Raw genomic sequence first — 14491 nt, 5'->3', positions numbered from 1 at the left:
TGAACTCCCAAAAGTCATTATTTCTCTCATTTGAGAATTGTTCAGTAGTGCTGAATAAAAAAAATTGAATTCTGTGTATGCACACATACACACAGGTATTTTATATAGAAAATCTTATGCTAGAACGATGCTAATATAGCTGAAAAGTCAAACATGTTCTAATTAGAAAGTGTTAGGATTAAGGCCATAGAATCTAATTCAGCGTATTTTTGTACAGCGTATTCACAACACACGTGTCAATTACATGGCCCCACTCTGTTCTTTTCTGAACAATTAAAGAGTACTTAGCCGTATTTCAAGGAATTAAGAAATATAAGGAATATACTGTATGCAAGTGAAACCTGGAAGGAAAATTAGCACACTACTCATAATTAAAGACTGTACATACAAGGACTGAAAAAATGTCTGTTTTTCCCCATACTTGTAATGCTCATGAATAGCTACACACTCAAGGAACAAACCCATTAAATTAAGGCAGTTCTATAGAGAGTGCTGATACTGAAGTTTATTCTAAGTCTTTTGAACAAATTTTAAAAGACTTTTACAGGAAACATAGAAAGCTAAAGTCCTGGTGAAACAGCTTGTTATAAAATGTTCTTTACAACAAAATGTTACATTCCCAACTCAATGTTTGAACATTTCAGAGAAAACGTGGCCAGAAATGTCTAACTTTGGAAAAAAATGCTACATCTCATTCCAGAAAATGAAGTCAGTTTTCAACTCAGTTCTGTCTTGAGGCAGAGACCCAGCTAATACAATCTGCTATCAAACAACTAATGATTAACAAAGGTATAAGCCAGAGAAAATAACAGTTTTATACCATATTAATACAATGTTTCATCCATATTCTTAACAAAATCTTCCATGTGAATGGAAGACCTTCACCAATTAAGACAGATTGTTACACATTTTAGGTACAAAACCTAATTGTTAGAGGTCTGTGTTAAATATTTAGGTAAGTAGAATACATACGCAGAATCTTCTAGAAATTTTAGCAACTGTTTCACTTCCTACTACTTTTCTTTCCCCTTTCATTACTTATTGATAGTTTGATTAACAATGATGTTACAAAAATAGCAGATGATGTAATTAAGGAAATACAACTAATTAATAAATATTTTCTTATTTTATAGCCCTACACATTATTTCTTCTCTGAAATCTTCTTTCTTTAGAGAGCATTTAGGAACCTTAAGAAAGTAAAAAAAACCATCAACATTTCCTGGGTTGCAATTTGATTCTTACTATTAGCCCATAGCACCTTGCTGCTTGTTTCTATAGGAACATACATTGACACGGTCAAAAGGTATTCTGCTGCGACAAACCTGACTGTTTACAGAAAGGATATTCAAATTCCCCTTCCCTGAATATAGTACTAGGGGAGGAATAAATACACACACACACCCCCCCAAAAAAAACAGTCTCGCTTATAGCCCCAAAGCCACTTTCCAGCTAATTATGCACCCACAGGGCTCTCACTAATCCCTCTCCAAAGCATCCTAATCAGCTTGTTCTGTTTTCCCCATTTTCCTCAGTGGTTATTCTTTGTAACACAGGCATTATTACAAAACTTATTTGAACTGCAACACTTCAGATGAGCCCTCCTCTAATCTCCTTTGACCCTTCCAGAGCTCTTACTCAAATAACTGCATGGGTGGTGACTTCCACTTTTGTGTTAACTCAGCCCTCTAACATCTTCAATTTGCTTGAATGAAGAATGGCTAATAAGACCGCAAGTTTATCATCACTGATCCTTAAGTGACCACAAAATATGTATTTGCTGGCATCCATTAGCTCCCTTCTTTATAAACTGCAAGTTTAGCCAATTCACTGCAGTACTGATAGAGTCTCCTAGATCACTATATAAAGAAGTATTCCTAGAAAAATTCCATTTTTTCTTATAAGCCTATTTTAGAAAATAATACGAAAAATATTTTTCCAAACAGCTAGGCAACTACAGGTTTTCAGTTTGATAATACATCACAGAAATTTACATTCTAAAAACAACCAAAGTTGATAACAGGGTAGCAATTCTTATTTCTAATTGCCAAAATTATCCTTTATGAAATAATTTATCAAAATTTAAATGCAATTTATTAAACCTATCAATAAGTGTGAGCATTAAAATGACATTTTACTTCAACTGTAGATACAAAGTGAAAGAATACTGCAAATGTAGATCCATATACAGTGAATTTGTCTGAGATCAAAATATCCACTGATTTTGAAAAAACAGACGTAGGTCAGTATTGATCTATATCTGGAAATTGCCATTTTTGGATCAAAATCATGAAAATAGAAGCTATCTGCTAAGAAGCCTAATTGGTATAATTCAATATTGACTAAAATCTCAGAAAATAAGCCTGATCTGAAATTCTAAATAACTTCCTGATATCCTGGAGTTTCAAATCTAGCTCACCATAAAATAGCATCCTATATACACACAGGTTCTGAGGGTAAAGGTAGGTAACTCCCAAATGTAAAAATAAGTGGAAGTGAACAATGTTCTTACCAGACCACAGATGAAGGCCATCAAAACCGTAAGAGTACAGGTCATCACCAACACCATTGCCTCCCCACCCTTCTCCACCTCCAGGATAAGGGGCATAACCTGAAGTGGAGGCCCATCCAACTCGTAAATGGGTTGGTTCTGCCGTCAAGAATGGCTCAACTTGATCAATTATTAACTCGAAGTACCACTTCTTGTATTGTGCAGATCCCTCAGCCACACCCAAAAATATGTTTGGCCTTATGCTAAAAAAAGAAGATGTAAGACAGTTAGTGTAAAACATTAAATGCAATATATTAATTATATTGCTGTATGATAGCCAAATAAACTTTGCAAATACAATAAGAGTGTAGATGTCCACATTTTTCTTCTGATATCTAAAATAGAGATCCATTTTATGACTTTATAAATCTGACTTTTATAAATCTGCTGTAGAATCACCTTCTAAGGTACAGGTTCCATGCTTTGAAATATAGTCAAACGAGGAATAACATCATCATTTCCTAAATGTTTTTTGTTTTTTGTTTGTTTGTTTGTTTTGTTTTGTTTTGTTTTGTTTTGTTTTTTAACAGGAGTAAGACTGCCAGGAAATTAAATCCCTCTTAAAGCACACAGGTACTTTACAGTATATTTACATACTCTGTAATAATCATTAGGTAAAGCCATGCTCTGTTTTGAATGAGAAAGAAGAAACAACTTTCATCTTTCTATTTCAGAACAGACTTTATTATTATCTAGCCATTTCTATTTGAACACAGTTTCCATTACAACTGCAGCATTCTTCTCAGCACTTAATATATAAACACTTCCTAAGGTGTATGTCTCAATATTGAAAGCTATGGAACATCTCTTAGGTATTTTCTTCAATTAATTATTGAAGACACGTAAGATCAATTTTTTCTAACATAACAATAAAACATGTCACTATACCTTGTCACATCATTAATCAAACGTGTTTGCAAGAGTAAGTCTCTTCTAGGCAGTAGATTGTCACAGATCAAATTTTGATTGGCACGAACTGCAACTCCATTACAGACACAGAGAGAGCAAAGTACATCAAGAACCTTCAATGAAAAAAAAAAAAACCACAAAAGAAAGGCAGCTGCATATATTAATTTACATTCAGAATAAATCTCAAGGAAAGAACAAATACAAACTAGCATTGTTTTCTAAATACTTTTCACATTTATGGACCAAGTATAGTCTGTACTACTGATAGAACATATCAAATATTCATAGAACACAAACTCAGAACACAGCATTTGCAAAATGCCCCAAAAAAGCTTTCCTTTGAGATTCCTTATTCTTATTTCTACTGGAATAAAAGAAAAGCTAGAACAGCTGTATGTCAACTCTTGACAATTTTTAATTAAATCTCATTAACAATTCAAAATGTAAAAGGAAATTGTCTGAGAAATTTACTGCAACCCAAAAACTTTCTGAGCAAAATTAATTTTCAATTCCCAACTGCAACTCTCAGACTATTTATGAATCTGTTCTGAAAGCATGTTTTCAATATGAAAAGCAATTCATTTATTTTTTAAATGAAAAACACTTAAAAGAATTCACTACAAAGCAAAACAGAGTTTCAGAAAGTTGGTGGGTTTTTTTGTCACAGCCTGAAAAGTGAAAGAAATTGACATTATTCTCCCACAGATTATCAGAGCAAAAGGTTTTCAAAGAGAGAACACGGTAACATAGTGTTGTTTAATGCTGAGGGACATAGCTGCAGACTTTCATTAAAGAAAAAAAAGGAGCTTAAAGATGCACTTGAGTTCTGACAATCACTGAGCAATGAGCTCAAATGATTTAAACTCTTACAGACCATCTCCAAGACAAAGCACCATCTTCACACTGTTGATTACAAATTAGGAAACTCATACAACACAAGGAGCAGCAGAACAGAACATTTATTTTAGCCACTCCTGTTCTCCACTCAGTGAATTAGTGCAAAACCACCCTCAACAGCAGTTTAAGCTAATGTATTGCAAACTTTGCTATGTCCTAGCCCATGCACTTTCCATTCTACCATCTCTCTTATTGGGCAGAAGCAGAAGTATAGAGGTAGTAACTTAAATAACTGCACAAACTCTGACCAGTACTCAAAGTGTCTTAATAACAGTAATGAAAATCAGCAACTCAGATTTTATATATAAACTGTTTCAATAATCTTTATGCACTCGTTGACCATATTTCTAATACAAGGCTTTTCATAAAAAAAAAAACAAACTTCCTTCAAATAAATAATTTCCGATACAACTTTGGTTAATAAGATCAATGTTTCTTATTTCCTAAATCACAACAGAATTTCTAATCTGGCAGAAGAACAAGATATACTGTTTCCAGATAAATAATTCATTACATCACATTACTTCGTTACTTGCTGACGTTAGTTAAAGACATTACAAATGGAAACGTCCAAATCCATTAGCCAGTCTAACTCTTCCCCTGTATACAGTATTTCCCTTTTCTGCTTTATGTTCTCACCATGATTTCTACACCAAGATGCTCTAGTTGAAAGGTTCTCTCTGCAGGTGACTGGCACCATGCAGTCATCTTGCAAACAGCTAAAAACAGTCAGCTAAACTTATCACTGTAATTGCAAATTTTTAATGTTTACTTTTATCCGTTCATACTCCTTAACCATGCTTAAAAATAGTCATCTTGTTTTCCGTATCTGTAGTTGGTTGGATTTCCACATTACTTTCTCCTGTAAATCAGTAACTTCAACTCACTAAAACTATCTCTGTTCTTCCTCCAGGTTATGAGTCTCCCAAATAAAATTTGAATTGAAGAAGGAAACTCACACTAGAAAATCACACATAAAACTATATTCTCCTCTGTGTTGTGACATCATCCTGATCACAGCCAAACACTGTTCAGCTTCTTCTGTCATAACAAATTGCAAACTGATGCCTAAATTAATTCTCACCATTATTTCTTCCGCCGCAACTCAGTTAGTTTTGCTTTGTTTTGTTTTCTTTTTTCTTTTTCTGAACACCTGTGTTTTTAGATATTTGGGTTATTTTTCCAATGTCTCATTTTATTTTTTTCTTTTTGCTACTATTATTATTACTCAAGTTATGATTGACTGTGCAGGATTTAGTTCACTGCTTCTGTAGAGCCCAGCATCGCAAAGGAAGCTACTTTGTTCACATGCTTGTAGCCACCAGAATGTTTCATTTTCTCAATATATCCGAAGTTCTGAGTGGTTATCAATATTTCTAAACTATTTGCCTGTCATACATACTTGCTCTATTTGAAAATGAAAAGTAATTATATGTTACACTTTTTTTTAATCCCAACAAAGCTATTTTTCAGATGTATTTGAAGGTTATTTTATTCCTTTAAAGGTACTAGAATCGGGTATTTCCATGTAGATATTGCTCTAGGTTGTTTTTGTTTGTTTTTTGTTTGTTTGTTTGTTTTCCACTTTCCACAAATGACTGAAGGATTATTAATACATCCTCAGTTTTTCCAAAAATACCTTGTAATTGCGCCCGTGTTTATCCAACAACGAAATAATGGATTTGATATGCTCCTCAGATATTGTATTTAAAGCTTCTGGGCTTTCAATCAAGATGCAGTGCAACACTTCCAAAATACCTGTTTGAAGGCCACAGAAATAATGTCACTAAATCATTTGTGCAACTGAACACAATCTAAAAGCTCAGTAAATAAGAGTATATTAAGAGATGCTATATCTTCTCCAGCCTAAAAAGAGAATGAAAACACTTTTAAAGAGTATGGATATGACTATGACATGAACCACATTGGACATAAATGCATTATTAAGCTGTTAATTCCTTTCTTCTGCAAATAGCCACAATTTTAAAACCACTTGAGAAAAATGCAAGTTTAGCTCGTTTTCAATGAGAGAGATAGAGGTTTTATTAGGGAGTACTGTATAGTATTTCAATATTTTGTTGAATACCTGATCATGAAAAAGAAAATTCTCTCTCTCTGTTATTTGTACTTGTGTCCACAAACAACACAGTGATATCCAATAGCAATGGGACAGTAGTCTTGATACTGTTTGACCCAATCCGTTTATTCACCAAAGCCACATTCAACACTGATTGGCTGTGGTATTGCATGTACCAAATATACGGAACCAAAAAATGCCACAAAAATAGCTGTTTAAATGTAATACTTTCCTTGATTAAAAAACAAAAAATGCAGTGTATTTGTCTTCTAACAAATATTGTTTTCAAGGAACACTGCTCTGACATTTACAATGTAAGACAGCTGTGCATGGTATAGTGATAGTTAATTCACATTGATAAAAGTGAGCCTCACCTGAGGAAGATTCTAATCTGTCCAATTTACTTATTAGCCAATCCAGGTTACTGGAAAACTGAGTACAATTGTTTCTGTTGCCACGAATGAGAGCAGCTGAAAAAAAACCCCACAAGGTATAATTTTATAGGTGATTTCCTTTTTAAATCACCAATGCTAATCATATATATATTTAACACAGTTTTTATAACAACTTCCCAAAATAACAAACAGACAAATCCTAAATACACATGTTACGGTAATAATTAAGATTTTCATTAACTCAAATATCAGCAACTTACATAGTTTCTAAAGAGCATGTAGTTTTTGAAGTTGGCAGGAGTCTACTAATTAAACAAGAATTTCAGAAAAAAAAATATGGTTTGCTTGTGTTTTATTTTATTGTTAAATTTAAATAGAAATAATCCGCCATCCTTGTTTGATGCAAATTTCAAGCACAGTCATGATCAAGAGGCTGAAACACTTCTTTTTCTACTTATTCCTACCAATGAGCAGGTAGATAATTTGCAGAAGTTTAAGATCATTTGCAGGTTGAGCACTACTCTTTATCTCTACATTCTGATTTAAACACGTTCTACAATGGATAGCTTTTTAGTCTTCTCCAGTGCAGAACACAATGTTATTTGACTGCACATTGACAGCTCATCAGCATCCAAGTATTTCAAGCAATGCTGATTTTCTTTCTTCCAGAAATCATTACTGAGCACAGGGGAAAAAAAAGCCTTTTGTATACAGTGTGTTCAACATGTGTCTGTTGAAGAAAATCAATACAAAAATCTGAAAAGGCCTGCAGAGCACTAAAGAGGTGTTTTTGTTGTGTTTTTTTTTTTAATCCTACTTTTCTTTAAACTCTGTACCAAAATATAGACAATGGTATGTCATTACTTCCTAAAGCAATGAGAAAATTTCACCAAAATCATCTGCATGTCTGTGCTATCTGAGTAATCTCATGCTTCAAAGTACTACCCCTGGTTTGTTCTGTCCTTGTTTTAATTCTTGACTTGTGTATTTTACTGTGGTGTGGGACTAACTTCCCTTGTAATGAAATTAGAGTGTATTTAAACTGCATTAAAAGACAGAATTCTCCTATATGAGGAATTATGCAACTCAGGTGATCAAATTAGTGATTTAAAGAAATACATGTATACATATTTCTCCTACGCTGTAATTTTGGCCATACAACACATAAGCAGTTTGCATGGCACTGAAATGTGAAAAAATAAATCTCTTTTTTTCTGTTTATGTAATTATTTTTATTAACATATAAATCTAAGCCTCAAGTGACAAACATGAATTCAGCAGACCTATGAGTTCTGACTATTACTTTCTGACTTCTCTTCAGCTTTATATATAGAGACTGCTTTCCAGTTTTTCTAGTTTTTAAAATAATAATTTACACTTATTTGCACACCACAGGTGTATTTAAATTTTTAGAAATGCATTTGGCATGCTGCACCAATCTTTTCCATAGTTGAGATTTGTTTTTCTGGTGTATAATTTCTCAATAAACTCTATCCTCTGTAATAAATATCTGTAAGTATATGGAAGAAATTCTGTAGTTTACATGACAGAATGAATAACACACAGCATATTTTTTAGTGGTAAAGCAGCAAGTAGAATATAAAGAATACATATACTGTCTTATTACATTAGTAGATTACTGAAGAACTTACCTAACAATTTGTAAAGAAGATTCAAAATTTCTTTCCATGCTGTTCCATTTTCATCTCTTGCAACTCCTGCAAAATGAGCTGCACTGTTGTAGTCATTTAAGCGATCAATACAATTCAAAACTAGTGCCAGCATTCCCTAAACACAGATGACAGAGAGGAAAGCCAGCTGTACATGAAAAAGTATTTGTTGTTGTCCTCTTAAAAGATTTTTTCCTGTGTATACTTAAAACCTGCATCATCTTTGATATTAAAAAAGACAAAAAAACAAAAGAAAAGACCACACCTATTGTGCTTACCAGATTTGAATATGTACTTTTGTATATCAGAATCATCCATTTTAGAGAATGATTTAGTACTTTTCCTAACCCAGCTAAGTATCATAAAAAGAAAGGAATAAACAAAGCTGACAGTAATGGCTTTTATAATTTTTGTGAACAAACTTTTTTTTTTTTTTTTAACGTAAAATCTTCCTTATATAGGAAAACACCCCCCACACTTGAAATCTATACACAAAGAAATTTTTGTTGATTAATAAGGTGGAAATTTTACTATCCAATTAAATATCTGTAAAACAAACAAGTTCAAATAATAGAACAGATTTCTAACTTCAGTTTGATTGTAGACTAAAATGGTATTGAAAACCTGGAAGCAATCCAAACATGACTAAAACCATTGTAAAGTATATTTCCCATTTATACAGAAACAATTATTCCATTTTCAGAAAGGAGTAATTCTACTACACAATACTAGCATTCTTCCAGTTTCTAGAGAAAAAAGTTCCCGTTTCACATCCTGGGGCACAAGACATCAGAAATAACATCTATAATTGATCTAAGTTTTATAACTTCATAGAGAGAAAAGGAAATTTCTTGTCACAACTTTTTCTTTTAAAAAGGACATCTGTTCAAAGATAGTCAGAAATATTAAGACTGAATTTTGTAAGAGAGAGCTTGTGCCCTTTAACAAGTGTGGAAGTGAAAAATACGTCATAGCAAGTTATCCTATGGCATTACAGTCTATTTTATATATATATATATATATATATATATACATATTTCAGTTCTGGAACTCTAGATTACATAATAAATCATATGCACACATCTAGATGATATTTAGGTTCTTCTTAATGTTTGTGGCATGACAGACTTAAAATTGAAATAATATAGAATTTCTCCCTCTGTACCTCTTCTTTGAATAGATTTTGTCTGTTTTTGAGTGAGCGAAGCTTGTTTTGTTTATCTTCATGATCCAGGTCTTCTTTGGGAAGCTGGAAGTAAGTAATCAGGTCTTGCAGAGTCTGAGCCATCTCCTCAACAGGCAGGGCAGAGGGTGATAGTGTTCTGTTGTTTCCACTATGTAAAACAACAATGAGAAAGACTGGCAGCGTTATTCATTTTCACACTGTAATTTACAGTATTATGTAGCAGCCTATTTTCTGCTGGTATCTAAATCAAGTCTTTTTATACATATGACATATGTACATGAGCAACAGCTGATCTGAACTGCAAATCATTCAAACATCTATTGTTTGGGTGTGAAGTGCTCAGAGGTTCCTGAAGTGGGAAAAAGAAAAAAAATAGCAGAAAAAACAATGTAAGTCAGCAAAAATATGAGACAGGTAAGTCCTTTCCTACAGTAATTGATTTCTTTGTTTTGGTATTTTATATCCTATTGATGATTCAGGCGTAATGTACAGATGGACTAAAATAGTAGCGGTTATTGAGTCTTTGAGACAAAAACCACAAGAATAACAGGTAATTTTAACTGGCAATTAGGCCATCTGTATCAACTCTATATAGGAACTAAAAAAGGGTAGAATTTGAAAATACAAAGCATTTCAAGGAATCTCAGTTTTCAGTAAAATAATGTCCCCATCCCGTTAAAGCATTTGGGTGACAACCAAATTTTTCAAGGTCTGATTCACTACTATAAATAACATAATCTAGGAGGAGCTGATTGCTGGCAGAAGTTGCTTTGTTTTTATATCCTCAGCAGTAGAAACACAAAGGTGTAGTGTAGTCACTGGTGATACTGAAGAAGTGATGTTTTAAATACACCTTCTGTGGAAGCCAATTCTTAATTATAAACTTATCTTTTAATTTTTTCATCTATTAGACAGTAATGAAAGGATGACCACTTGATCATCATAATAAGCACTTCTGTCCAGGACTATGAAAAAAAGTTTGCTCAGTACCACGTATATTCTTACCAATTTTATTGTGTATTTCTATACATTGATCTCAGCAATTAGAAATTAATATACATAGACACAGAAATGTATTTTACCCTAAAAATCTTCAGACAAAAACATATAGTGAAGGAAACACAGAACTTTGACTGAACTGAAGATCTTTGTCTATTTGATTGTTAAAGAGCTATTATCCTTTAAGTTTAGCAATGTAAGATAACTGTCATGAACAATTCACTCTAAAGAATGAGGGAAGGGAAGGGGAACAAAAGTAACAAATAAAATAGCATAATAAGATTGTTTTCCAAAATGCCATGTATTTTCAAACTAACATAGCTAAGGTATTGTTCAAAAAGTCAAATGCAACCACATAGCTAAGACAGTTCTCCTGATACTTCTCTTCACTATTTGAATACTAAAGCACTCAGCAGAATAATCAGTATAGAACTATTTCCATGTGTTCTGATCTATGGAAACAGCTGTAACTTTTTCCGTATTAGTTTTTGAGTTCTGTTGCACAGTTAGTGGAACATCCCAATAATTCTTACTGAACTGTAATTACTAACTGCATTGCCCTCTAGTACAGCAAAGATTTGGAAGATAAATACTATTATAATCTAAAGTCTTAGAATCACAACTTGTGTTATTCCTTATAATCAGTTACAGTCATCATCTCTCTGCTGAGATGCTGTTACTGACTCTGAATATCCATAAATACATACCACTGCAAATAAACATGTTGGTTAAACAGGAAATTTAGGAATGCTCAAGTTATAATTTAACTGAGAAAAAGAAGTTGTTACTTTCTCAGCTTACAGTTAGCCTTCTGCCCTAATTGTTGTAACTGCACATAATATGTTATCATACAATCATATGGTTTGAGTTTAAAAGGAACTTCAAAGCTCATCTAGTCCAACCCCCCTGCAATAAGCAGAGACATCTTCAACTAGATCAGGTTGCCCAGAGCCGCACCCAGCCTGTTCTCACAGGAGAGGTGTTCTATCCTTCTTATCACTTTGTGGTCTCTTCTGTCCACTCTTCAACAGGTCCATGTCTTTCCTCTACTGATGGCTCCAGAGCTGGACACAGGACTCCAGGTGGGGTCTCACCAGAAGAGAGTAGAGGGGCAGAATCACTTTCCTCGACCTGCTGGCCATGGTCCTTTTGATGCAGCCCAGGATGTGGTTGGCTTTCTGGACTGCAAGTGCATATTGCCAGTTCATGTCCAGTTTTTCATCCACCAGTACCCCCAAGTCATTCTCAGCAGCGCTGTTCTCAATCCCTTTATCTCCCAGCCTGTATTGATACCAGGGGTTGCCCTGATCCAGGTGCAGGACCGTTCACTTGGCCTTGTTGAACCTCATATAGTTCACATGGGCTCACATCTCAAGCTTGTCCAGGTCCCTCTGGATAGTATCCTGTCCCTCTGGTGTGTCAACTGTTATACTGCATTCAGTTCACCAGAGGGGACTGAATCTTTAAATCTTCCAGATATGATCAGAAAGATGACAGAGAAGCAGGAGGATCAACAACATGGGTGATTAAAAATACACAGGTAAAATGTTGCAGTCCAGATTTTGAAGACAATAAATTGGTATTCCACTCCAAGACCTTCAGAGGTCTATTTTGTTCTTCCTTCTTTTTTTTTTTTTTTTTGGTGGACTTGGCGCTGCTGTGGTTTACCCTCACACTTTTGATCTAAACAGTATTAGACATTGATATTTCTTTCAATTAGTTTGACAAATTTCGGTAGAGTTAACTATAATATTTGGTCTACCGCAAAAAAAAATAGGAACCCTTTCATTAATATTGTGAAGTTCTAGCTACTGTAGAGTACATACTAATAGAGTTACACTTTGATCACTTAGCATATGTTCTTCAACGTGGATTATGATCTGGTTTGTTTCTGGCTTCAAAGTATTAGATTTCATGTAAATAAATAAGTTGTTTTATCTATTTAATGACATTACTCATCAAAATGGCAAACTTAAGTCAGTAAAAACATATTGCAGATAGCTTCTAAATACAAATATTTGAAAGTAGGAAATATGGATTTTGTTAGAGAAATCCTTATTTTAGAATACTTTAAAAAACAAATTAAGAAACAAAAAACTTTTGTGTGTAAGATGGTAACAAGTACCTTATAAACTGGCTGAATAAGCTTGTAGTATTGCGAATAATTCGAGCAGCCTGGGATTCCTCGTGCTGACATCTTTGTAAGGTTAGACCATCATCCATATGGCCTTCTTGGTGTAATATAACCTATTGAAATTATCACAATAATTACTTAAAAAAACTTTGTGCTTTTAAATATTTTGTAACTTATTTCAATATTGCACTGAAAACAGTAATTGCATATATACTGAGCTACTAGTTGTTAATCACTTTATCTGAACACCTGTTTATTAGTTAATTACAAATTTCTCAGTCTCACATAAAAGTTAACCAGAGAAAACATTTTAATTTACGTTTATTCTCCTGAAATTTATTAAACTGATAGGCTTATCAAATATTTTCCAGCTTTCTGTCAGGGAAAGATGATCTTCACTATCTTAAGCATCATTTACTAAAGGATTCACACACAAAAAGACTACTGACAAGAAAATCAAGCTGGAGTGAAAAACAACATAAAAACTACAATGGAGCTAAAGGAGCAGAACCATTTATGAGTAACTTCTGATTCACTTAACTATTGTCTACAAGGTAGGTTGGATTCTCATTAGAATCAGATGTGAACATCATAGGAACTTCAAGCAGTAGAAGAGATCCTTTGTTGAGTTTTTAATTTTTCTCCTTAGATAAATACCCAATTTCACAAAAAGCCAGCATAATTTTTAGGTATCTTGATCATTTTGGGTCATTAAAATCCAAAAGGACTTCTTTAAGAATTAAATGTGACTTATCCTGCTGCTTCACCTAAGACTGAATTCTCCACTGAAAAATGTATTCTTTTAGTTCTAAAACTTTGCTGTCCAACTTCCCAGTTAGCTGAGTAATTGTGTAGGCACTGACTAGTTAACAAACAACAATGTTATACAAGTGGTTATTGCCACAAATGGGAAGATTGTTTGCCAACAACTTTTTGTACATAATGACATATAGGTCTATCAAAGCTTTGGAAAGTTATGGTTTTTTGTACAGGGCAGGATCCAAAGTACACATATGCTCTGTTCCTTCCAAGATGCTGAGGAAGTACTTTCAAAAGAGGTGTACCTCACCCTATGAGTTTATCTGGACCCTAGAATCCATGGAAATAGGATGCAGAAGACTAGGAAAACACTTTTCAATTAGTGTACTGAAAATATTGCCTGAAAGAAGACTAATTTATGTATTAGTCTTCTTTCCACTTTGTTTAAGTCCTTTATACAGAGTCACACTGTGGTTGAAATGTCACAAAATGTTTCCACAAAGAAACGTACTGAGGTCTCTTAACTGAACAACTGAACTGCTCTTCCTGTCACAAAGCAATTAAGAAAACATTTGACAATCAGATAATATTTCCTCAGACCGTTTCATGTAGCTCCAAATTTTGGTGCTACAGGAATGATACAGGAACTAAAATATTTGACAGACAGGATATTAAAGCTGCCATGCCTTGCAAAGTAATTGCACCTTAACCATTGTGTACCAGATATGAACGCTTCTCCCTAAGTATGCAGTGGATAGGGAACAGACAAGTCTTTAAGAGGGACTTAATCTTCTCTATTTCTCTGACAAAAACAAACCAAAACAAACAGGCAAACCAAACCCAAATAGTCCACAACCAAATCAAACAAAAAATAACTACCAACCAAATACAAACAAAACAAAAAACCCCAAATAAA

At 33.7% G+C, this 14491-nt stretch overlaps 1 protein-coding gene across 1 annotated transcript in view; it reads right to left on the bottom strand.

Moving 5' to 3' along the window:
• Nucleotides 1-14491, bottom strand: part of RYR3 (ryanodine receptor 3) — a gene marked incomplete at both ends in the record, with an annotated part of 242982 nt that overhangs the window by 141355 nt on the left and 87136 nt on the right. The window contains 7 exons of the mRNA XM_080345568.1: nucleotides 2511-2752; nucleotides 3438-3571; nucleotides 5995-6113; nucleotides 6807-6902; nucleotides 8480-8615; nucleotides 9663-9831; nucleotides 12808-12929. Coding sequence (XP_080201694.1) covers nucleotides 2511-2752; nucleotides 3438-3571; nucleotides 5995-6113; nucleotides 6807-6902; nucleotides 8480-8615; nucleotides 9663-9831; nucleotides 12808-12929 — 1018 coding nt within the window. The remainder of the gene's footprint in view (nucleotides 1-2510; nucleotides 2753-3437; nucleotides 3572-5994; nucleotides 6114-6806; nucleotides 6903-8479; nucleotides 8616-9662; nucleotides 9832-12807; nucleotides 12930-14491) is intronic.

This window comes from Nesoenas mayeri, assembly GCF_963082525.1.
Source record: "Nesoenas mayeri genome assembly, chromosome: 5".
Lineage (NCBI taxonomy): Eukaryota > Metazoa > Chordata > Aves > Columbiformes > Columbidae > Nesoenas > Nesoenas mayeri.
Note: the sequence above shows the minus strand (reverse complement) of the source record. Positions and strands in the feature narration are given on the sequence as shown.